The sequence below is a fragment of the Strigops habroptila genome, chromosome 7, assembly GCF_004027225.2.
Source record: "Strigops habroptila isolate Jane chromosome 7, bStrHab1.2.pri, whole genome shotgun sequence".
NCBI classification, from domain to species: domain Eukaryota; kingdom Metazoa; phylum Chordata; class Aves; order Psittaciformes; family Psittacidae; genus Strigops; species Strigops habroptila.
The window spans coordinates 64,069,317-64,094,328 of record NC_044283.2 but is presented as its reverse complement, the minus strand read 5'-3'; the positions used below and the strand labels follow the sequence as shown (position 1 = coordinate 64,094,328).

Here is a 25,012-nt window from a genome sequence, read left to right as displayed (position 1 = left end):
GGTGGCTGGTAGGGTAAGTGGGGGTGATCAGTAAGGATCACTCCCCACCCGAGCAGAGGTAGTGCAGTTGTAGATGTGCTCAGATGTGCCATGATGGCTTCAAGCCAGGAGCAGGCACCATGGTTTATTCAGCTAGTCTATAAAACCGTACTTCTACACCTGCAAATTTTGTCTGGCTCTTTCAACCAGGTGAACTGAGGGAAAGTGACTTGAGTGGTTAGCTCTGGCTATGTTTGGGGGTGAATGTTCAAGTTCTAGTCAAAATTCCCTCGTTCCTGCTGGAAAGATGGTCTATAAGATTGACCTAAAACAGCACTCCAGTTTTCAGGGAGACCTGCTATTTCACAGGTTCATAGAATGGTTTGGGTTGTAAGGGACCTTAAAGCTCATCTAGTTCCAACCCGCTGCCATGGGTAGGGCCACCTTCCCCTAGACCAGGTGGCTCATAGCACTGAAATTCTTGCATTTTATTTTGAAGAGCACACCATGACGCTACCACGTACATTGTGGTAACAAGCCTTCAAGACCTCGACGGGCTAGCAGTGTTGTGGTACTAGTTAACTTCAGCCCCGCTCTTGCTTTTACCAGTTAAAAGCTGTAACGAAGAACTGACGCGCTAACCTGACCAATTTTCAACTACTTTGCTTTATTAATGTTACTTTGGACATGTTTTAATTACAAACTAGAGCTGCTCAAACAAGCCCGCGCGGGTGCCAGGGTTGCTAACAGCGCTGCGGTGGGCTTCAGCCGTGCCTCGCCACCTCAGCAACACCCCTTCGTGCAGGCTGTAGGGCTCCGTCCTGGCAGCAGCTCCGCCGCGGCGCACCCGGGGCCGGGCTCTGCCCTTTCAGCCTGTGGGACGCGGCGGTTGGCGGCACCAACGGCCCGGCCCCGCCCCGCCGCAGAGCCGTTGCCCGGCCGCGCGCTCCCGGGGGGGGGGGGGGGTGATGTCACAGCCTCCTCGTCCTCCTCCACTCAGGGCCGAGGCGGCGGCTCGCGCCCGCGTACTGGCTCCCGCCGCGCCGCACGCCGGCGGCGGGGCTCTCGCGAGAGCGGGGAACCGGCTCGGTTCCTGGTTGGTGGGCGCCCGCCCGCCGGGAGGAAAAGCCGGGGCGGCAGCGGGGACGGGCCTCCGCCGGCGGCCGCGCACCGGCCTCAGCGCGCTTCTTCCCCCCGCCACCCCCGACCCGACCCGAGCCAACCCCTCGCCGGGCGGCTGTTCCCCCTCTTCCCCCTAGCGCGCAGCCAGCCGGGCGCGAGCCCGGGTCCCGGCGGAGCATTGTCCGCTGCGGGGAACATGTCCGCCGGGCAGCAGCAGCCGCCGCTGCCGCCGTCGCAACCGGACGAGGTGCCCGCGCCGCTACCGGGCGCCAACAGCAGCGAGGCCGCGGGGACAGTTCCCTCTGCCATCGGCCAGGCCGGTGGCGACACCGAGATGGAGGTCAGGCGCTTTCCCCCGGGTGGGACACCCACACCCCCCCCCCCTCCCCCCGCACACATACCCTACTCCCCGGCTCCGCGGGGTTCGGCGGCGGGCCCCGGGGCACCGCGGCGGGGGCGCGCCGGGCTGCGCGGCGGCAGGTGCCCGCCATGAGGACGGCGCCGGCGGGGCGTCCCCGGGCCGCGTGGGGCCGCGGGAGACAATGGAGGGGCGGGCGCCGGGCCGGGCCGTGTGCGGCGGCGCCCCCGGGGCGCTGCCGGGCCCCGGCGCGGGGTGGGGGGAAAGGTGCGGCGGGGCCGGGAAACGGCCCGGCGGCGGCGGGTGCTGCGGGCGGTGTGCGTGCGTGCGTTCCGCTTCTCCGCTTCCCCTCGCCGCCCGCCGCCGCGCACGGGTCCCGGGTGCAGTGTTCCTCCGCCGGGCCGCTGCCGCGGAGACAAGGGGAGGGCAGGCCTTGCGTCAGGTCACTGCCTGTATTTGCGGGGTCAGAGGAGGGCAGGGGTGAGCCCCCTCTCCCGTCCTGCCGGTCGGGAGCGAGTTCGCCATCCGCCCCCCCCCGCCCCGCATACATCTCACTAGGTTCGGTACAGCTTCTTGCAAGTAGCTTTCCTGCCCTCTCCTTCCTCCCCGGGAATCCTTCCCATCGTTTGCGCTTCCTGCTTCAGCGAGCAAGTCCGTATTTCGAAAAGCAGTAGCGTGTTCTGTCCGCTGAAGTGCTTCAAAACTATTTTAGGGGGGAGAGAGGTGGTTGAAGCGCTTGTTTTGGCAACAGGTGCTTATTCCAGAAATTTCAAGGGGTTTGAGTGGAGATTGCCTGGAGATGCTAATTTTATCGCGGCATTGTTTCTTTAATGATATGAGGAAACTGGTCGGTCCTGCTCTCGGCACAGGGTGTTTTGTACTCTGAGTCATGCTGTACAGGCCAGCCTACTTGATCTAAATAAATTTGTAAATGCCATATTTTTCGGGTGAGCAAGTAGACAAAGCACTGTGGGTAATAAGTCCTGCTCGAACCTGCAGAAATAGGGCAATTCCAGACTGGGGCTTAGCGCGTGGAGGCTGTGAGACTCCTGTCTGCTCTTCAGGTGCCCGTGTACAAGGGCTCTCTCCGTGCTGGCCAAGTTGGTTCCTTTTCTCATTGGGAAGGGATTACCTTGAAGTTTAATTTTAGATAGCTTCCTGATAGTCCTGGTCACCTGAAAGACCGCTTGCTTTTCTTACTCTCCAGCTAAATTGCAAGGTTTTGTCATATTTATTGCACATGAGGAGATCAGATGGTGCACTGCTTCGTTTCTGCGTTTCACATGCTTCGCGTTTCAGGAGAAACGTGGATTTCATACAGGGGTTCAGATGGTCCCTCGACTGTGCTCCCTAGTGTGTGGGTGCAGGCTAAGCCCAGCGGGAGATGAGTAAGAAGATGTGGGCATGAGTTTAGAAGATCTGTAGCCATCGCTTTTTATGCTCAGTTCCTCATATTTTGACTGGTGAATGAAACATTTGTGTTGGGATTCTTCTATTTCCACACACCTTACTTGCCAGAGTTTTGTGAGGAAACACCTGCCCACAAGCCCATCCCGTGTCTTGCTTGCCTTTGTTTTGTGTTGTTTCTTACTTTCCTGTTCCTTTGTTCTACGTTGGCCAGTAAAGATTGAGTTTAGCTCAATTCTTACTTGGCTCAATTAAACAGATGGTTAATAATAATTTTGAAGGCATCTGGTTTGTTTCCTTTTCTTACCCTTTCAAGAATTATTTTGTAATATACTGCCTTAGCATGGTTTATGAGGGAAGTATGATCCTATTGTTTTGGTTTTAAGAACAGGAGATGAAATTACTTGTGGGAGATGGAGGGGAAAGAGTTAACCTAATAACAGGATAAAAGAGCCCTGATCTGAAAGAATAACTGAAGACAGTATGTGAAAGACTTGGCAGGAAGGGGATGAGGGGGGATTCACACACACACACACACACACACACACAATTTGTTTTTCTGTTAGTAGTGGTACCACTGGTGATAACAATTATTTAATAAACTAAGTAAGGGGAAAAGGCAGTTTGTCTGAATTCCTCCTCTGCTTCCAGAACAGAACTGCAGTCCGGATTCTTGTTTAGACTTGTTCCTTTGATAAGGAATGGTGAAGGATTGGGGTACTCTGGAAAAAGGAATAAAACAACCTTGAAACTACTCTTGCATTGGGACCAGAGCTAGTTCTTCGGCAGTGCTGTCGGAGCCAGCTTTAGGAGGGTTTTGGCTCAGCACCCTAGAAGCGCCATGCTGAGCTCCTGGACCACAGCTGTCTCTCTCATTCACATTGATATGGTGCTTTAATGATGGAGCTAAATCGGATTACGGAGATCTAGCTCTGTCCCTCACCCTGTGGCAGGGATCTTTGATCCACCTCCAGGTAATTTTACAGTAAGTAGTAGAAAGCTGACTAAATCAAAGCAATAAAAGATGGCTGTGCCATCTGATGTGGATAGATAGTAATTTGAAACAAGCTTATCCTCCTTTACATGGGTATCTTTCCTTGTTCAGAAAATAATTTTTTTCTAATTCTTTTTCATCTCAGGAATCTTTTGATGATGCATCGCCAGGAAAACAAAAAGAAATCCAGGAAGCAGATCCTACATATGAAGAGAAAATGGTATGTGATATTTGCGACTGTATACAGCTATCCAGTACTTACGCAGTTGCTTTAAACAGACCGAGTTTCCTGCTTGTTTGAAATAACTGGCTTTCTAAAACTTTGTCTAGTTATTAAAAATATTGAAGTAACTTGAAACAAACAAACAAAAAAAATCCCCAAAAAAAACCCTCAGACCCTTCTCCATTTTAGCATTTTTCTTCACTGGTCTTCTGCTCCTTTTTCATTTCCTTGCAGTAATTTGTGGGAATAACTGTTAGCATCTTCCGCTGTTTCTAGGAAGTATGGTTCTAGCACCTTCGAGGTGCTCTACATCTACAAGAATAATATAGTGTGAAATATTCAAATGTCTTGGGGGGAAGAATGCATTAAAAAGTTATCAAGTTGCTTTTGAAGTCATCTGTGGAGTTGTCCTTCCTGTACGCAAGGGGGATTATGAAGAGTTGGGTATTCACTTTCTCTCTCAGAAATAGAAAGATCATGTAGGAAGCATCCATAAGCATTTGAATGGCTGCTGCTTTATGTCCTCCATGTATGGAATCAGCTGCAGTCTAGGACCTTTCTTACATCACTGTTGAATATAGGAAGACAATTCCACTTATTTCTGAAGTGCAGGAGTAGCAGTCCTTTGTATGAAAAGTATATTCATTTCTATCTGGGGGTTGAGCAGTAAAAAAAGTTTGGCACAGGGCTTTCAGTAGGCACCGCATTCATTTTCAGTTGTAATGCACTTTAGTAGGAGGACTTCAAAATATGGAGGTTCTTTCAAACAGTACAGTTTATGGGACAAAGTAAATAAAAGTTAGCTTTCAAGAGTCACAGGGGGCTGAGGAAAGGTTTGCTGTTTAGGACAAGTGCTGACTGTAAGCCTTGGCCAACTTTTCAGCCCTTTAACTTTGGATTGAGAGAGATTTTGTTAGCTTTTTCTGAAATTAATTTGTTTTTTGTGAAGCTTTAGAGCCCTTGAGCTTTGAAAGATGAGCGATTCTGTGCTTTGCAGGTTAGATAGGAGAAAACTTACCGTTTTCCTTATTTTTTAGTGTTTGTAATACTCTGAATATGAGGGGAAGCTGTCCACTCCTCACCAACACATCGCGTTTTCTTTCTCTGGTTCTCCCTGTTTTCCTTTCTTCCTGTTTGTAATTCCAGTGTCTATGGCTGCGTGTGGAATTTCTTCATGGGAAAGTGAAACTGATTGTTATAATTTGCTGCTTCCTGTGGTGTTTCTTCTTGCCACTGAAAATGACCCAGTCTTCTTCGGCTAATTTCTTTGTGCTACTTCCTGGCAAACTGAAGAAAGTGAACTTGAAGTTGTCTCTTGTAGTCTCTAGACAGGCACAATTACGAGGACGGTTGTGTTTTACCATCACAATAGTCAGGATGCACTGGAAAAGAAAATGGGAAAAGTTTCTCTGTTGGTAGGATAGCTCAGGTTGCTGAGTGCAGCCTGTTATTGTCTGTGTCCTATCTAAAAGATACGCATAATGTTTGTTAGTCTCTTACAGAAACATCCTTAAGTGCAATGAAATTGAGTCATGGGGATGTGTGTGCAGTGCCAAAACTTGCAGAAAATTCCTTACTAAAATTTTAGATGGAGGAAACATCTGCAGTGCCGTCTGTATCTCTTCTCTTTTGCACAGCTGGTGAAGCAAGTACAAGTACTTAACAATAAGTGTCAGCAATTTGGATAGGAGTAGGATCTTTCCTAGTTTAAAAACTGTTTAAAAACAGTTCAGAAACTGTTGTGAAGCAAACAAAAAAAACCTCTCAAAACTATGAAGAATAGACAGGAAAAGTTTAATTCAGTGGGTGTGGATTGCAGCTGTGTCAGTCAAGCTTCAACTGTAGTTAGAGTGAGTCTGACTCTTCAGTGGTAGGATCTCTGTCTGTCTCTTTAACCCCCTGTTTTCCTGTTGTATACACAGTGCAGGAACTGCTTGATTTCCAGAGGAGAGCACCCACAGAGCTGGCATTGCTCTTGCAGAAGCCTGGAACATATGTTCCTTTTGACTAAGAAAACCGACTTCCTGTAGCTTTGCAAGTTGCTAAATACCAGGTTATGTTGTGGCAGCTGGCAAAACGTCAGAGTGGTTGCTGTTAAGCTTGGAGCTGTTTGCTGTCTTGATTGTCTGTTACAAAGTTTTGATGTGGCCTTGGGAAGGTGTGTTGATTCCAAATGGAGCCTGTCTCTCACAGGAACTGAGCTTTTTAGATACTAATGTTGTCTCCTGTAATCTTTTTTTGCACAGCAGAAACAGCGGCTCATATCAAAGGGGGGAGTCTGACAAGTTAGGCTGAGCATATCTAAGAGGGCTCTGCTGCTGAAATAGTTGTTCTGGCATCTAGCTCTGGGCTCTTCTGCCTCCTCCACCCCCTTTCATGCCAGCTCTTTTGCTTATCTGACAGCACAGTGAGGTGGTGTGTCTCACTGAGCAGGCAGGGAACTAATGCAGTAGAAAATAGTTGTTGCCAGGTTGGCGAGATGAACAAGTTCATTGAAGAATCCTGTGCGTGCTGGGTGGGGGTAAATTTCTCGCAGTGAGACTATCATTTTTGATAGGAGAAGGTTGTTAAGAGGATGCTGGCCTTGTCTGGTGACACTCATGCAATCTTCGTGCCAGAGTCAGATTTCAGTCTTGGTACAGGTCTGTCTTGCAGCCTTGATCTTATTAGGCAGCAGATGCTATTCTTGATCCAATAAAAGAATATTGAATCTGTCGTCAATAGTTAGATTGTTGATATTAATAATCTCTTCTTTGTTCCTGTAACTATCCATATAAAGAAACGTGAATCTATATTGTTTAAAAAGTATTTGTTAGCTTTTTCTTTTGAATGAATGCATACTGTAATGTCTCACTTGTTCTACTTAATTTTTCTTGTCAACAGCAAACAGACAGAGCGAACAGATTTGAGTATCTGTTGAAGCAGACTGAGCTGTTTGCTCATTTCATTCAGCCTGCTGCTCAGAAAACTCCAACTTCACCTTTGAAAATGAAGCCTGGACGTCCACGAATAAAGAAGGATGAGAAACAGAATTTACTGTCAGTTGGCGAGTGAGTGATGACATGTAGGCCAGCTTGTACTGTAATTATGGATTTTATTGTACTTTAGAAGCGTTAAGTTAAACTTGCTAGTCTCTTGTGCTATTTCGTTGTGTGTTTTATACTGTATAATTGTGGTCTTTTTCAACTACCCACCTGCAAGTTGCAGGTTGTTTAGGAATTCTAGGAGTTACAATAATTTCGTGTTGGTGGTAAAACACTATCATGATTTAAAGTATTCCAGCATAAAGAAAAGTGGGGCAGAAAAGTAGAGCATTCATGGCTTTAAGTTGTAATAGTCCATGGACAACAACAGTATACAACATCTTACAGGCAGCTTGAAAATCAGTAGTGTAGAAATTTGGATTGCCTTCATTCTTGCTTGAAGGACTATAGTATATCTAGTGTTTGGCAGATGTTCCAGAACTCTTAAATACAGTGTTGTTCCCTGTCTTCTAGTTAAAGGCCAGTACTGATGCACACAGTTTATCCCTTTCCAGTTACTTTGCTGTAATATTTGAGCCTGCTAACAACATGGGCATGTTATCTTATTAAGAAGCTTGTGGGTCTAAAGAGTTAAAAGCAGCATTTCAGTTAATCAGCTAAAGAAGTTCTTCTGAAGAATCTTGCTAGAAGCTTCTTTGGGTGTTTGCATTCCATACTGCAGTGATTAGATTAAATTTTGGAAAAGCTTCACATCTTTTTAGTTTAGCCAGAAACTCACTTCTTCCTTTGCTCTTCTTCAGCTACCGCCATCGTAGAACAGAGCAGGAAGAAGACGAGGAGCTGTTAACAGAAAGCTCCAAGGCAACTAACGTCTGCACTCGATTTGAAGAATCTCCATCATGTGTGTTTCCTCTTCTTTTGTTTGTTTTTTTGGTTGGTTTTGGGGTTTTCTATGTGTTTGTTTGTTTGTGGTCTCCCCCTCCCCCCTTCTTTTCCTTCACAATGTTGTTTTAAAATGAAGTTATTTTCATCCTTCCCAAGGACAATGAATCAATTCTGGGGGTCAAGAGAAAGAGGAAAAAAATCCAGCACTGGTCTGATGGGATAAAATGTATTAGTGAGGGACTGCTTATTTTCAGTCAGGCTGGAAAGATGGTCCGGTGAGTCTTGTCCTTTAGAAATCCAGCTGCTATGCTTGAGTTGCTAGGAAAGAGTGAGCTGGTTTTAAGTTTGTCATCGTACAATTTTTATATATTTTTATATATTTTCTGATACAATTTAAAGTACCTGACAGCTTCCAGTTGCTTTAACAGAATTCAGTATTCTGTTGTTTGTCTCTGTTCTGTTTTGGGGGGTGGCGATAGAGCTAGAATTCCTATGTATTTTGAGTTCTTAGAGAAAACAAAGCTGTTGGGGCAGTTTGCAGAAACAAAAGTAACATGTTGTTGTCTCCAGTCTGCGTTGTTTTGAGATTTACTGCATTAAATTTATTAGATTTTGTTCTGTAGCTTAGATAATCAATGTTAATTGGCAGGCAAGGGATGGTGACATTCTCTAAGTTTTTACAGCTCTTTTAGTCTAATCTTCCATGTCTTTTAGATGTTAAATGGGGAAAGCTGCGTGATTATCAGGTTCGAGGATTGAACTGGCTCATCTCTTTGTATGAAAACGGCATCAATGGTATCCTGGCAGACGAAATGGTATGTGCATAGCCCATGTTTCTGGGAACTTTTGGTGAACACATGCAATACAACACAATTTTTGTTCAGCTGTGTTTGTATATGGGGTTTTTTTAATAGCACCAAATGCAATATATAATGTGCCAAATCTTATTTTTGTAGTCTGTTTTAAGTCACTAATGTTAAAAGTGTCACAGGTATCTTAAATAAATGGTGCAGGCAGTTTTAGAAGTAGGCATATACAAAGGCAATCTGTCAACCTTTAGGAAAATAAAGTTCAGTGGCGTTAGTCATAGAATGACGTGTCCTCTATTTATTTTCTCTAAATTACAGCTATTTATTTTGTTATGGTATTCTCAAGCTGCCCTTGTGAAGAGAGTGTATGTATGAAAAGAGCAACAAATGTGGGAACACTTCCTGTTGTTGTTAGGGTTAAATGCAGATAGCAGGATAGGAGTGTGCCGTATGGGCTGATCCCAGCAGCAAGAGCTGCACCACTGGGAAAAATGATGCTAAGATAGATGTAGCTATGGGCACACCATGACCATTGCAGTCAGCGCTGACCATAGTAGCTTTTGCTTCTGTTTCTGTTCTTCCTTGAAAGACAAATGATGAATTCAGAAGAAATTGTAGTAGTTTGACAGGCAGATATGTTTTTGTCCTCTCAGTCATTTTGGTTGTATCTGTTTTTCATAAGGAGCAGATAAGGAATAACAAAAATTTAGTTATATTTCAGTATACTGCATTTCTTATACCTTCTGGTAATTCTTTTCTGTGTATTAAAACATCTTCAAGATAAATTAGAGACAAATTAATTCAAATTATCATTTAGTAACACGTTTTATTTTGAAATATATCAAGGATTTTCTTCAATATACGTGCTCGTCAATAGAGGATTTATTTTAATGGGTTTTTTGCTGAGTACAGTTCTAAGTGGAGCGGGCCTGTTTTAACAAAAACAACTGGGAAACATAAATCCATGGATTTGTGGTATTCCAAAATCCATCTTGCGCTGAGGCTTTAACTATTTACTATTAAATATGCTTGGATTCATTCTTGAGTATTAATCCTTTTGAACTTACTAATGCCTTTCACACAGCTTGTAAACGCTTCTCCACATCTTACACCAGGTGGAATGTGGTTATTTTGCAGACAAAGAATTGAATTTTAGAAGCAAAAATAACTTGCATTGATGGTTTTCGTTTGGTTTTGTTTGGTTTGATTTGTTGGGGTTTTTTTAATCCCGTGTGTTTGATTTATAATCTTTTTGATTTATTTAAATGATACAAATGATCTGGTTTTTGCCTGTCTTCCTCAGTTTTGTTTTAATTAAAATTATACACTGAAGAAGAAGATTTTAAACATTTATATTGAATAAAGAACAGAACGCTTAAAAAAGTACTTCTAGAGAAGCTCAGTATTTGTTTTCTTCTTTGACATAGGCAGCTGTTTACATTTATGTTTGGCTTTCTTCTCACAAGAACCCACATGTCATGGCCTGTAAAAGCCTCCTTACAGAGTTCTTTTCAAGTTTAAGAGAATGCATACATCCAGTTTGTAAAATCCATTGACCTCTAAATAAATAACCTGAGTACACCCTAGTCTGCGAAACAGAATGTTATGAAATAATGTTTTCTTGCACTTGAAGAAAGTGCCTTATTTGAAAGGTAAGGCAAAATTCTAACTTTATAGTCCAAGGTCTGAAAATGTTACTTGTGTTACTTTCTTAAATGTGGGAAGCCATTCAGGCTTTTCCTAAGCAGGATTTTGATGTCTTCTGTGAGTAGCGCTGTCTTCAATACATCTCAGTCGTTCATTCAGGCTGCTGTGTCTTCCATGTTCTACTTGGAGCTCACTCTTGGGTTTTTTAAAGGTGTTTCCTGAGAGAGACTTTTTTCTGACACGTTAACGTCTCTTACAGGGTCTGGGGAAGACGCTGCAAACAATTTCTCTTCTTGGGTATATGAAACACTACAGAAATATTCCTGGTCCTCACATGGTGTTAGTTCCTAAGTCTACTCTACATAACTGGATGAATGAATTCAAGAGATGGGTCCCTACGCTTCGAGCAGTTTGTTTGATAGGTGACAAAGACCAGCGAGTAAGTTTTGATGCGGTTGTTTTTCTTGTGTAAATCCAGCATGTGATCTCGCTGTCCTTTACCTTCCACTTATGGGGAAGGATGTTACTTGGATTTGTAGTGGTTGAACAGTAAGACCCACAAGTGCTACCTACTTAAAATATAACCAGCTTAGATTTCACACGTATGTTGCTCAGCTATTGCTTCATCACTTTACACTCAATTTCTTGTCCAGAGATCCTCTCCTTTTGTGAGGGCAATACACAGTGTAGACCAAGAAAACCTGATAGATCTTAAAGTAGGAAAATAAAGTGTTTGGTGTAAAGTGCGATCATTTGTATGAATATATAAATCTGTAAAAAAGTAATTCCTGCTCTACATAGTCCAGTGCACTGTATTGGCTATAACAGCAGCTCTTCGGAGGATTTTGGGGTCTGTCACTAAGGAACTGTTTTCTGAAAACCGTTGTCAGCTTGATGTTGGAGGGGGCAAGGTGGGATGGTTGGTGAAAGTGGTATCCAAATGGACCTTATTTCGTAGAATTGTAGAATAGTTGGGGTTGGAAAAGACCTTAAAATCATCTAGTTCCAACCCCCCTGCCATGGGCAGGGGCACCAAACACTAAACCATGTCACCCAAGACTCCGTCCAACCTGGCCTTGAACACTGCCAGGGGTGGAGCATTCACAATTAAAAGAGAAAATATTGTTCAGCCTCTTGTGGTCTTACAATTTCAATCATTCTCTTTGTGTTACTTCAGTATCAGTTCTTGTCTGCTATGGTATTTTCTTCTTAGCAAAGAAAACAAAAACTGTAGAATATGACGGTGTATCTTTGGATTTGTCAACTGGAGTTGGCCATTTAGCTGTGCAGGAGTTATTGCTGGTGTGACTGGTGCCATTAAACTTCTGCTTCTGTCAGCACATCATTTTTATTTTCTTTTATTCTCAGGGCATCTAGCTCTATTTTCAGAGTTTGTTGGGTTAGAAATCACAAAAATATTGATGAAACTTTAAATAGTTTTGGAGGTCATTGATGCAGGTTTGATATCCTGTGATTTTTTCTTTTTTTTTTTAGGGCATTTTTTTTAAATCCAAAAGTTCTTGTTCTTTCTTCAGTATCTCTCCTGCTTATAGGAGTTAAATTCTTGACATTTATACATCTCTCTATTTTGAATTGTGACTAATTACTGTGGTCTGCTTTTAACCTTGGATGTCAGCCTTTTAGAAATGGTTCAGTTAGTTAGCCAGATAAAGCTCTGCTTGGGATTATTTGTTATATTCAAAACTACTGTTTTCTAAACTTAAAAAATAAAACACACCAATAAAGCAAACCTACAGAAAATTAATTTTGAGTTACGATCTTATAGTTCAGCTATTGAAAACCTCATGCATGTAGGTACTCATCTGCAGTTTCCAGCCCAGAAGTTAGAGAAATCCCTTCTCTGCTCTGCTCCAAGGGTTTTAGCAGCTTCAGCACTGACAAAATTGTCAAGCTTTACAATGCTTGGATGTTATATTGCCTACAATTTTATACTATAAATCTATAATTAATGTTATTCTTTCAAATTTAGCAGCAGCATTGTGTTAAAATTTTAAGTGTTAGTGTGTTCTTTTTGCTTTAGATTTGACAAAGCCTCAGTAACTAACTGTCGCTTTGTTGTCTAGGCTGCCTTTGTCAGAGATGTGTTGCTGCCCGGAGAATGGGATGTCTGTGTAACATCATATGAAATGCTTATCAAAGAGAAATCAGTATTCAAAAAATTCAACTGGAGATACCTAGTTATAGATGAAGCCCACAGGATTAAAAATGAAAAATCAAAGGTAATTTATACTTTCACTGAGAGAGATTTGTGGGGGGGGGTGGTGAGACTAGTAATATTTGTATATTTGCTCATGTCTCAATGTCCTTCAGTTATCAGAAATTGTGAGGGAATTCAAGACTACAAATCGGCTGCTATTAACTGGAACTCCACTGCAGAACAACTTACATGAACTCTGGGCACTTCTTAACTTCCTTTTGCCAGACGTCTTTAACTCATCTGAGGTAAGCCTTCATTTCTGCTAGTCAAATTAAATGAACTTTGCTGGGTTTCTAGGTATGAAAACAGACCTGCATGTGTATAGTTGGGAATATCAATTAGATTGATGTTAGAAATGTCTACAGAATTGTGAAGTTTTGACGAAGTGGGAGTGTAACACCTGTAGAAAGGGAAGTCTTGTGCTGCATTACACCAAAATTTAATTTTTTCTGTTCGTTTTCCATCAAATGCTGCAGTAGAACTCTTATTCCAGGTGGAATTTGTCCAATGGAGTGATACAAGTAAATCTTTGTCAAGAGAAAAGGACTTGCGTATTGATTTTTATTTTTTTTTTTTCTCCTCTCTTTTATCTCCCAATAATGTGGAAGGTTTGGTTTGGTTTTGGAAGACATTGTGTTATAGAGCTTTCCATAAAAATAGACCAAAGAGGATAATTTGTTCTTTTACTTACTGCCTCTGTAAGAGAATCACTTGAGTTTTATTTATTCACTATTGTAATGACATTGCACCTTGAAAGGAAACCTCTTATATACCAGTGATTTTGTTGATACAGGACTTTGATTCATGGTTTGATACGAACAACTGTCTAGGAGATCAAAAGTTGGTGGAACGTCTCCATATGGTGAGTCTGCTTTTTGCAGAAGTGTTAGATTTACCTAAGTTAGACTCTAAATAATTATTCTAATGCTTTTTGTGACAGAATATTAGTGTAAAAGATAGATAGCTTATCCCAGAAACTATGGTACACTGTCAGAATAGGTTGGTGAAGCTCAGAAGATGATCTGTTTCTTCAAAAGGAAATTGTTTTGGAGGGGAGAGTAGTCTATAGTTCTGGCTGACAGAGAAATGCTTACATTATAAATATAGGCTATGAAGAGATTATAAATGCTTCAGTCAAGCAAAATTAAAGAAGAATCAAGGGGCATAGAACCATCTGAAAGATTATTTTGGCCTCGTCTTTGACTCTTCCAAAGAAAGTACATGTACATGGGAATGTACCTGTCCATAGGGTTTGCTTTCTCAGATGATGTGGTAATAGGTCTGATGGTTGAGCATTTATGACAGTATCTGCACTGCTTTTGTCTATTGACCTGTTCAGTGTTTCAGTTTCCAAAATATGTTTAATGACAAAATGTCTTTCAGGTGCTACGACCATTCCTTCTACGTCGCATTAAGGCTGATGTAGAGAAAAGCTTGCCTCCAAAGAAGGAAGTTAAAATTTACGTGGGTCTCAGCAAAATGCAGCGAGAATGGTAATTCACATACTTGACTGTGCTGTAGTTTACGGCTCAGAAGGAATTTGTGGCTTGATTATCATGTGGAACTTGGTTTAATTCCTTCTGATGTACTCCCAAACCATACATACTTCCTTGTGACACTTTTTAGTGATGGCAAACCCATGCATCTCAGGGAGAGTGACCTGATGAAATGAGGGCGAGATTTTGACTGTACTTTTATCATGTAAAGAAAGGCCAACTTCATTTTAGTTACCTAAGTTTTTTCTATGTTTGATTTAGGTATACACGAATCCTAATGAAGGATATAGATATACTGAATTCTGCTGGGAAGCTGGACAAAATGAGACTGCTGAATATCCTCATGCAGCTGCGAAAATGTTGCAACCATCCGTATCTCTTTGATGGAGCAGAACCTGGTCCACCTTACACCACAGATATGCATTTGGTCACCAACAGTGGCAAAATGGTAGTATTGGACAAATTGCTCCCGAAGTTGAAAGAACAAGGTACGTGTCTTGTCATTGTTTGGTTCAACAATAAAAATGAAAGTCACTGCTGCTTAATGGTTTTATGTATACTGAGCAAAAACCAGGACATTTTAGTCAGGATTACAGTCGATTTCTAGCATGACACCAGCTTGTCAGGCACGTATCTTAAATAGCTGATACAAAAATAATTTGTGAGGTGCCTTCATAAATAATTGGATCGATATTCCATTATGGGTTTTTGTGATGGTGAAGTAATGTGATTTTTTTTTTCCTTGTTTTTTTTTCACCCCAGCTAAATTAAGATTGCAGAAGCGTTAGTTGAGCTGGGCTCTAGATTTTCTTTCTTAGCATAATAATGATGTTCAAATTATAATGATGTAGTACTTTAGCCACTGCTTTGATTTGCCGTGAAGTACCACTTACTTCAGATTCAAAGTCTTCATGTAGGGTTAGAGTCAAATTCTTTGTGAAACATTGGTCTTTCTTGCTGGATATGAATTCGAGCAGCACCTGCGTTTTTTCAGTGAATTCTTTAAGGCATGCAAACATGGGGGAACACTCAGTTATTTTAAAGTTGTGTGGTAGTAGGGACAAAGCTCTGGAATGCATTACTGTAAAACCCACTCCCTACAGAATTTTTGACTCTGGAACAAATTTTACTCATTATTTAATGAGTCTGCTTACGGGGTAATTTGGCTAAAGGAGTGGAGGAAAGTTTGTCACTGGGGAGACACTGCGGAAAAATAAAACCAAATCAAGCCCCAGCCTTAGGTAATAAAAAGCCATCTGTACTGCGTATCTAGGTATCATTCAAGCCACTGTGGCAATATAATTATTCAGTGGTTACTGTGCTGCTTTAAAAATCTTGGTTTCTTTCTGCTGTAAAGCTACATCTTATGGAGATGTGGCAATTAAAACTGGCCAGGTCTTAAATCAAATGATCATTGTCAGAGTTCATTATTAGACCTTGAGTCCAAAGGACAAAAACCCCTCAAATCATACAAGGAGAATATAGGCGGAAGTGAAACCTTTGTAATATTCTGTGTTTTATTTAAATCTCTTCAGTAGGTTGGAAAGGGTTGTATGTATATGCATAAATTACTGTGCATTTACATTTTTGGGAGGTTGTTCTTGGCGGGTAAGTAAACTGACAAGTCTTTAAGAACAACTTTATTTCTGGATATCTTAAAACAAGTGCATCAGTATTTCATTCTTTTTATTCCTTTCTGGCTTTGTGTTTGTTGTTATCTTATTCTGCATTCTGTAAATGTCTGGGAACATTTACAGGTTCAAGAGTCTTAATCTTCAGTCAGATGACCAGAGTCCTAGATATCTTGGAAGATTACTGTATGTGGCGGAACTATGAATATTGTAGGCTGGATGGACAAACACCACATGATGAGAGACAGGTATTTAAAATTTTAGGTATTTTATTTAAGTAAAACCAGTGCTTGTAAAACATGATTCAACTGATATGTTCCTTTTATTTATATAGGCATCTATTAACGCGTATAACGAACCTGGTAGCTCAAAATTTGTGTTCATGTTGAGTACACGGGCAGGAGGACTTGGAATCAATTTGGCTACTGCTGATGTTGTAATCCTGTATGATTCAGATTGGAATCCACAAGTAGATCTTCAGGCTATGGTAAGAATCCAGAGGGAAATTTTGTTCTTTCTTCTCTTCGTCATGAAACTTTCCTAGAAATCTGTGGCATGATGTCGTGTTTCCAGAATAAATCGGTATTTCTCCTGCCTTAGCACAGGAGTAGTATTTGTAAGACCGACTTCAGTTCCAGTGCAGTTTCTGCCATGTGGAACCTGTAGTCACATTTGGGCTATCCAATGTTTTATGCAGTGGGAATATGCTACAGTGCTCTTGGTAGTATTTACTGAAAATAGCCTAGTTTAAAATAAAAACAGATAGTTTAAAAAAAACCTATCTAGCTAGCATGTTAATCCCCAGACTATAAAGCTTTACTTCTGTGGGGAGTGGAGGCAAATGTGTTTGCTCTGTCTTCCCTGAGACCTTGGAAAAAAGCTGAAGAATTAAACTTCTCAAAACCTGCTTTTATGGTGATGTTAAGTAACCAAGCTCCTTTTAGCAACCATCTTTCATTTTTTTTGAAGTAGATTTGCGTGCATCACCAAACTCGGGACATGTCAAGAACACTACTGACCAGATAAGAAAGTAAAGCTATTTAAAAACTACCAGTGGTTTTTTAACAAAGGAGGCTTCTCAATGACTAAGTTTGGAAATATATCAGTTAAGCTGTAGGTTCTCAAGTATTCTAGCAACAATTAGTTGAAAGGAATGGTGCAACTGGTGTCTGGAAACTAAAGCGAGATAGTTCCAGCTACCTTTGGAGGTGTGTGTTCAGAATACTGGTTCTCACAGTGGTTAATGATCTGCCAGTCAGGTGAGGAAGTGCAGTGTCTTTTTCATTAAATATGGCACAACTCAGTGATTTTGAGAAAGGCAGCTTTTGGTCAGTACAGAGATCATGTCTTAAATACTTCAGTTTTAGAGAAGGTTACATAAGGGCAGGAGCATCCAGTCTTATCCCCTCTGTGATTTAACAAAAAAAATCTCAGACACTATTTTTAGGGATGACATCTAGAGACATATTCATTGTTGACAGTATTGAAAAAGACACCCCAAAACTTGCAGTGCAGACAAGAAGGTGCTATAAAGCTATAATAATGCATCTATAAAGCTTTAACTAACCTCTGCTGTTCTATTTTGTAAATTACTATGTTGAAACCAATTAAAGAGTGATTATATAGTCATGCTGGAAACCAAGTACTGAATTTTTTGTTACTTTGCGTTTTTTGCCTAGGATCGAGCGCACAGAATTGGCCAAACAAAGACTGTTCGGGTGTTCAGGTTTATCACAGACAACACAGTGGAAGAAAGAATAGTGGAACGTGCAGAAATGAAGCTCCGGCTAGATTCCATAGTCATTCAGCAAGGCAAGTATATGAAAGCCATTCGTTTGTATACGTGATGTAACTTTCTTCTTGTTTTTCACAACTTGGAAACTGTGGTGAAATCAGCTGGTAAGAATCAGGGGGAATGTTGCTTTTGCCTCAGCTGGACTCTGAAGGCAGATTGCAAAGGCCAGATCCACTTGAAAATGTATTTTACTCTAGGGGTTGGCTTTCCCTCACTCACTTTTTGGTTACTTCCCTAGTAATACATTATGTATCCATACAAGCAGATATACTCAGATTTACTTTTAAGCACTCAACTTCTCCTTTGGAGAAATTAGTATCTTGGCTTTTTTTCCTGGATGGGGAAAGTGGTGGCAATGTCACCTTCTCAGTTGACTTGATTGGAATCAGTAACTATTTCTGAAAAAAACGATTCAATAATGTTTAATCTGAAACTTGTGAAAGCATGCACCATAACAGAGCTTATATGGAACACGTCACACCTAAAATGATGTTTGTTGAACACACTTCATGTATTATAAAGCAAATGTATGTGATTCCCTGGCTAGATATTGCTTCCTTATCCCCTTCCCCCCACCCCCCTTTTTTTAATCTTCATCTGGAATTTCCTTCACTGAGTGAAAACGCAAGGGGGAGAAAAACCATGTACTGCTCCTTCCGTAATGTAAACTCTCTTCTTAGTTGCTGTCCTCCAATGCTTTTATCTTCAGGAAGACTGGTGGATCAAAACCTGAATAAACTTGGGAAGGATGAAATGCTGCAAATGATTAGGCATGGAGCAACACATGTGTTTGCCTCAAAGGAAAGCGAGATTACAGATGAAGATATTGACCACATCTTGGAAAGAGGTGCAAAGAAGGTAAGAGAAAGTTCAAAAAAACAGAAGCCCACTCTAAATTTGATGGTGAGAATAGTGTGTCCCCCTAGATGATAGCTTGGTTGTAAGCCAGAGAGAATAAGGGGGTTTGCTATTGAGGGTTTTCATATTGGGCTTTTGAGCAACCTGGTTTAGTGGAAGGTGTCCCCGCCCATGGCAGGGGGGTTAGAACTAGATGATCTTTAAGGTCCCTTCCAACCCAACCCATTCTATGAGTCTGTGTTTGTTTTTTCTACTGTTGTTCATGAGATGTTTCATAATGAAAATACCTTTCAAAATTGCTACTGTTCTTTCTTCTCCCCCCTCCAAGACTGCGGAAATGAACGAAAAACTTTCAAAGATGGGTGAAAGCTCACTCAGGAATTTCACAATGGATACAGAGTCCAGCGTGTATAATTTTGAAGGGGAAGACTACAGGGAAAAACAGAAGGTAACATCTAGATTTCTTTGGGAGGAAAGCACTAAGTTATATAATTCAGCCATATTTATTTAAGTGTTGGTTAAAATACAGCATAGGCTTAGTCTTAATATTATTTGGTGGGATTTGTTTTTATAGATGGCCTTTACAGAGTGGATTGAACCACCGAAACGAGAAAGAAAAGCCAATTATGCTGTGGATGCTTACTTCAGAGAGGCTCTTCGAGTCAGTGAGCCAAAAGCACCCAAGGTGAGTTGGGTTAACTGCTCTGCCCTTTTCTCTCTCCTCTCCCCTCCCGTCATCAATTGTTATTGTTAGAAGCAAAACAGAGTCCGGATGTGCAAGCGAGTCACATACAAACTGTGTATCTATTTCAGGCACCACGGCCTCCAAAACAGCCAAATGTACAGGACTTCCAGTTCTTTCCTCCACGCCTCTTTGAACTATTGGAAAAAGAGATTCTCTACTACAGGAAAACAATTGGGTACAAGGTAAGTGCAGAATTCACACATTGCAACAGTAGAATACATACTTCTGCCTTTCACACTAATGTAAATGAAATAAATGTTGAGTTGAACAAATGATTAGGTTATATTGACAGGAAAGTGGCAATTTGCTGTAAAATATTAATCAAATTTTACAAAACCTTTCAGGTACCTCGTAACCCTGATCTGCCAAATGCAGCCCAAGCACAAAAGGAAGAGCAGCTTAAGATTGATGAGGCTGAACCACTTAATGATGAAGAACTAGAAGAAAAAGAGAAGCTCCTAACCCAGGTAGGGTTGGGTCTTCAGTGGGACTGAGATCAGCTGAAGCTTGCTTTGTGTTTTACAGTGTTACAGGAACATTTCTTGGTTGTTGATTGACACGTGCTGTAGTTAAGGGAGCTGAAAAATTTGGTTCTGAGTGACAAGAGGTTTAGCATTGTTTGTTGTGGGCCTGGATACCTTTGAAGATAGTGTAATTAGTGTACTTGCATTCTACTGCATCTGACTGGAGCTTGGAACTAGACAATCTTTAAGGTCCCTCCCAACCCAAACCATTGTATGATTCTATGATCTACATCCTGTGTATTTTAAGGCTGAAGAGTAAGAACTAGCCCAGTGTCACAGTCTGGCTTCCCAAATTCACATTGACAGTAGACTGGGACATCTTTCCTCAGCTGTGGGGTCTTGCAGGCTTGCTGCAGGGGTGAAGGTGCTATGTCCCATGTTATTTAACATATATCTTATGCCAAAGTATCGCTCCCGTGTGGAAATGAATTCTACGGGATGAATGGTCAGTTTTCCTAAACTAATGGCTGGTAGTGGAGAACATCGCTCTTAAAGACAATGTGAGCTAAACAGGAATATAATGCGATAGCATGTGCATTTAAATAATTTAAAAGAGGTTAATGCTTGTTATGCCTTAATGGTTTTGCATTTTCACATTGTATTTTGGTGGAGAGGGAGCAGAATTACAGGATAAGATCATTATTAAAACATTGCAGTCAAGTAAAGCTGTGGTTAAATCGTAACAGGGCTGGCAGAGTGTTTACTGCCAGCTGCTTGTAGAAGTTACTGCTAATATGAAATTGAGCCTATTTGGGCAGCTGATACCTTCAGCCATACTTTTTGTCCCTACTGAATATCATCACAAGATGGCTTTAGACCTTCTGAGGGAGGGTGACCAGAAAATGGCTGATGGTATCTGTGAGGCATGTGGTCGGCCTTTTTGACAAAACAAAACCAATATAGACTCTACTTGCTTCACTTGAGGGACTTTTCCTCTTAAAAAGTGATCCCATGTTCTCTTTCAAAGAAGAGAAGGGATTAGTTTATGAGGTGGAGACTCTCTTATGCAGAACTAGGACATAGTTAAGAGACTACAATGACTGCAGTATAAAACAGTTTTTCTACTAACATTAAACTGCAGAGAAAGCAGAGGTTTAATACTCTTGGAATGATAGAAGTGTTGTGGGTGGTTTAAAGAAATCTGTTGATTTTGGAGACAGACAAATCCTAAACTTCTGTGCAATGTTTCTTTTTAATTGCTCTAAAGGGATTCACTAATTGGAATAAGAGAGATTTTAACCAGTTCATCAAAGCTAATGAGAAATGGGGCCGTGATGACATTGAAAATATAGCACGAGAAGTGGAAGGAAAAACCCCAGAGGAAGTCATTGAGTATTCAGGTAACTTCCTTGTTAAGTAGTCAGCTCTCTGAGAGCCTGCATCTAATGCTGCTTATTTTGCCATGTTTAAGCACTGCATAATTAAAGCTGTACTAAAATGCGGGTCTAACCACCTTAATACATCCTAAATCTACTCTGACAGGATAGTGCCGGCTTCAATACTTGTTAATTTTTGCAAAAGGGAATGCGGACAAACAATGCTCAGCTGGAGAGATTTTACTTTTCTTTGCATGCACTAACCAGTAGTTTTCTTGAATCTCTACCCCTGTACTACCTCATCCCTGTCAAGAGTGGGATGCAGTAAACGTTTTGTGACTGAATATATAATGACCATTGGGCTTTGTAACCTAGGCCATTTGGCTGCCTACCTCTGATGTCTTGGAAGTGTTTTCTACTGTAGTGCAGCTGCAAGGTTCTGGGGCTAAATTTCTGAAGGTACATAGCAGCTTAGAGAGATGAAAAATGCTTTAACAAAAACTTTTATTTAAGCATCTGTCTTTTTTTAAACACTTACTTGTTCCTGTCTTCAGCCACTCAGTTGCCTTCCTGCTTCTCTCTGTAAAAACTTATTGCTGTTATATCAGTTTCCATTTTAAGAAGCATTTTTTCTTTGAGAAGGAGACTGGCTAACAAAAACTTTCCTGGTCTGTATCGCACCTCATTTAAACTGAGGACTCCTGTATCTACCCCCTTCAAAATAGCATTTGTAATACTGCAGCACATGATACCAGGAGGGGAAGGTTCCTTATTGGGTAAAAACATGCTTGCTTTTATACAGCCCTAAGTTCTGGTAGAAGGCTACAAAACCCCTAACTTTTAAGATGCATTGATAAGCTAACCAATTGTTCTTTTCTTAGCTGTGTTCTGGGAAAGATGCAATGAACTCCAAGACATAGAGAAGATCATGGCTCAGATAGAAAGAGGAGAAGCCAGAATCCAGAGACGAATCAGCATAAAAAAAGCACTTGATACAAAGGTACCTTTGCTGTGTTTCCTGCTTCCTTTTTTTCCCTGTGCCAGCGAGGTTTGATGCAGGACTCTGTCTGACCAATGTTAGTAATGAATGAAGACAAAGTTAGACAACTAACAACAATGTTAGTAATGAAGAGGCATATCCCAAGTTAGGCTTGGGATATGCCTCTTTTGCATATTCTATTTCTGTAGCTTTTCCACTGTTTAGAAGTGCTGTCCTGGCTATGATAACCTCAGGTATGGCCTCTCCTGTTGTTTGTAACACTCGTCTTTATCATAGGACAAGTAGTTCATAGTGCTATGTCAAACTGCTTATAAACTACATGCTTTATGAAGAAGCAGAATTTCTTTTGCACCCACGTAACTGAAAATGCTATATATACACATTTAGAGCACTTAAAAACAGAAGACATAGCAAGCAGAGGAGACTTTGTTCTGATCTGTGTTTTACCAACCAGGTTTGGTAATGAACAGACTCAAATTAAGACAGTGTATCAGAATTTCCCTCCCACTTCAGGTATGACTAGTTAGTTCTCTCTTTAGGGAATTCAGGAGAAGAACAGTGTCTGACTCAACTAACTGGAATGCAGCTGAACCATGTGCCACAGTCTCGTGTACCTTCTTATTCTTACTCTGATTTTGGCCATTCCTGGATGTATGTTAAAAAGGATCATTGGCAGATCGTGATAGTTTTCAAATGTAGTGATAGGTCTGAAGTCTGCTGTTAATCAAACTATATCACAGACAAACCTATCTGTTGCCTACCAATGCAGACGGTGTTGGTAACTGCACTGTCTAGAACCCACAGTTCCTTACTTGTGGTTAGCACCAGAGATCATAAGAGCCAGTTCTCTAACTTGCTATTGTTCACTTGCCTGTTTTCATGTGATGCATTGCTTTCATATAAAATAGTTCCATACTAATTCTGAGCCATTTCTTAGTTTTATATTAATTATCTTATTTTTTTTGTTTAGATTGGCAGATACAAAGCCCCTTTCCACCAGCTAAGAATATCTTATGGTACTAATAAAGGGAAGAATTACACTGAAGAGGAAGATCGTTTTCTAATCTGTATGCTTCACAAGCTAGGATTTGATAAAGAAAATGTCTATGATGAATTAAGACAGTGCATCCGGAACTCCCCACAGTTCAGATTTGACTGGTTTCTCAAGTCCAGAACTGCAATGGTGGGTATTAATCTGTTCTGCTTTTTGCTCATGTGACCACACAGTTATGCACCAGGCTAATTAAATAGCTTCTGGAACAGTGAGGCATGTGCACGTGTACAATATATTACATTCTTACAGACTTCCCAACAACTGTAGTGGATGGCAAATGCGGTAAACTAAAAAGTCTTATGGGAAGAGCAGTTTAAAATCCCAAGGTACTGTTTTTCAAAATCAACATGAATTTGAGTTAAATACAAACATGTTTTAAAAAGCAAACATCTGCATCAAAGCCATTCCTGTAAAGCCAGTCAGTAACTAGCACAAAATATTTTATTCCCTTTTCACTCTGCCAGGATATACCAAAAAGCGACCTACTTACAGGCATTTCTAATAGCATACTATGATTTCTACCTTAAGTGGCCTAATGTAGTGAGTGAGTGTGTTGTGCAATTTAGGAGCTGCAGAGGAGATGCAATACTTTAATCACCCTGATTGAAAGAGAAAACATGGAACTGGAAGAAAAGGAAAAGGCAGAAAAGAAGAAACGTGGACCAAAACCATCTTCGGTAAGATTTAAAAAGGCATTTCTCTGGAAAGCTCATTTGAAGATAGGGCATTGGTGGATTAATAAGTTTCTTAGAACTGTTTCCAGAATCTTTAAGCAGATATTTAGAAATACCATTTCATAAACAGGAAGCTTTATAACAACCTTACTTCCTTCTATACACTTCTTAACTCTAAAAGAAATCATACTCTTCCAGAATTGGAAGAATACAAAACAACAGCTATCCTGAGGAGGATGTGCCTGTTTGCCATATTACATCATCTGTAATTTATCGCATTTTAATAATGCCAGAATGTAAATCATCTGCTTTGACTAGAAAGGCATTGCTTGCCTACAATCCTTTTGTATCACAATAACTTATTAAAATCTTACCTTCCAGGCACAGAAGCGCAAAATGGATGGTACTCCTGATGGTCGTGGAAGAAAAAAGAAGCTAAAGCTGTGAATGCAGAATTTTTATAATCACTAAATTTAAAAAGTAGTTCTTTAATTTACGGGTCTTCATAAGATGTACTGTATAATGCTCAACTATTATGTCATTAAAGGACATCGGGTTCATCTGTTTACTGAACTAGAAACATAGTACTTAATGTAGTTTCACTTTTTTAAATGCAACAGCTGTGCTGAATTTTTTTTACCATTAACACTTGAAGTAATAAAATAGGCTTCATTTATTAAGAAGGCTTCACGTGGCTTTTTTTTCATTAATATTTCCACTTGAATACCCATTTAGATATTCTCATTGTTTTTCCTCTTGGGGTGTGGTAAACATTCCACTATGATCAATAGAACTATTTAATTGGGGTTTTATCTTCTAAGCCACCACCAGTCAACACCCCCATTTCCGGAAATTCTGTGTCTCTGACCTTACTTACCTTTACTGAATTTAATTTTACTGCACAAATATACTCTTCTTTGGCATTACCTCAAGACCTAATGATCAACCTCCATACAGATTAGAATAAAACAATAACATTTTTCTGCTTAAAATCTGTGGCAGAAGAAAGGTAAGTAAGTCAGTCACACTGAGGTTTGTAACTTACTTAGAATAGTACTTAGTAAGAATGGTAGAGTTGTGGTTATTGGCAAACAGCAACAAGTCAGAACAGAAAATGTAACAATATGTAAATCGAGCCCCTTCTCTCAAATGACTGTGGTAAATGCCCAGCCAGTCTTGATTACTGTGAAAAGAACCGGGGCTGACTCTAGTCATTGCCTGGCAATTCACACTGTTCACTGAGCTGCTCTAACAAACAAACAGTGCTGGGCCCGAGTGTTTCCTACGCTACCA

At 41.0% G+C, this 25,012-nt stretch overlaps 1 protein-coding gene across 1 annotated transcript; it reads left to right on the top strand.

Annotated features, from left to right (window-relative positions):
- The first annotated feature begins 1,034 nt into the window (after positions 1-1,034).
- Positions 1,035-24,399, top strand: SMARCA5 (SWI/SNF related, matrix associated, actin dependent regulator of chromatin, subfamily a, member 5). Its single transcript, XM_030492253.2, has 24 exons — positions 1,035-1,441; positions 4,006-4,080; positions 6,967-7,133; positions 7,868-7,968; positions 8,667-8,767; positions 10,668-10,847; positions 12,493-12,648; positions 12,740-12,871; positions 13,420-13,488; positions 14,010-14,119; positions 14,384-14,610; positions 15,880-16,001; positions 16,088-16,240; positions 17,433-17,565; positions 18,258-18,406; positions 18,735-18,854; positions 18,981-19,091; positions 19,220-19,333; positions 19,496-19,618; positions 20,883-21,015; positions 21,873-21,991; positions 22,962-23,174; positions 23,612-23,722; positions 24,101-24,399. The coding sequence occupies exons 1-24, from the start codon at positions 1,298-1,300 to the stop codon at positions 24,164-24,166; spliced, it is 3,129 nt and encodes a 1,042-aa protein (XP_030348113.1). The 5' UTR covers positions 1,035-1,297; the 3' UTR covers positions 24,167-24,399.
- The last annotated feature ends 613 nt before the right edge of the window (positions 24,400-25,012 follow it).

Coding starts and splice junctions, on each gene's coding strand:
- SMARCA5 (XM_030492253.2), top strand. CDS start 1,298: ATGTCCGCCGGGCAGCAGCAGCCGCCGCTGCCGCCGTCGCAACCGGAC. Junction 7,134..7,867: donor AATTTACTGTCAGTTGGCGA/GTGAGTGATGAC, acceptor GCTCTTCTTCAG/CTACCGCCATCGTAGAACAG. Junction 21,992..22,961: donor AAAAAGCACTTGATACAAAG/GTACCTTTGCTG, acceptor TTTTTTGTTTAG/ATTGGCAGATACAAAGCCCC.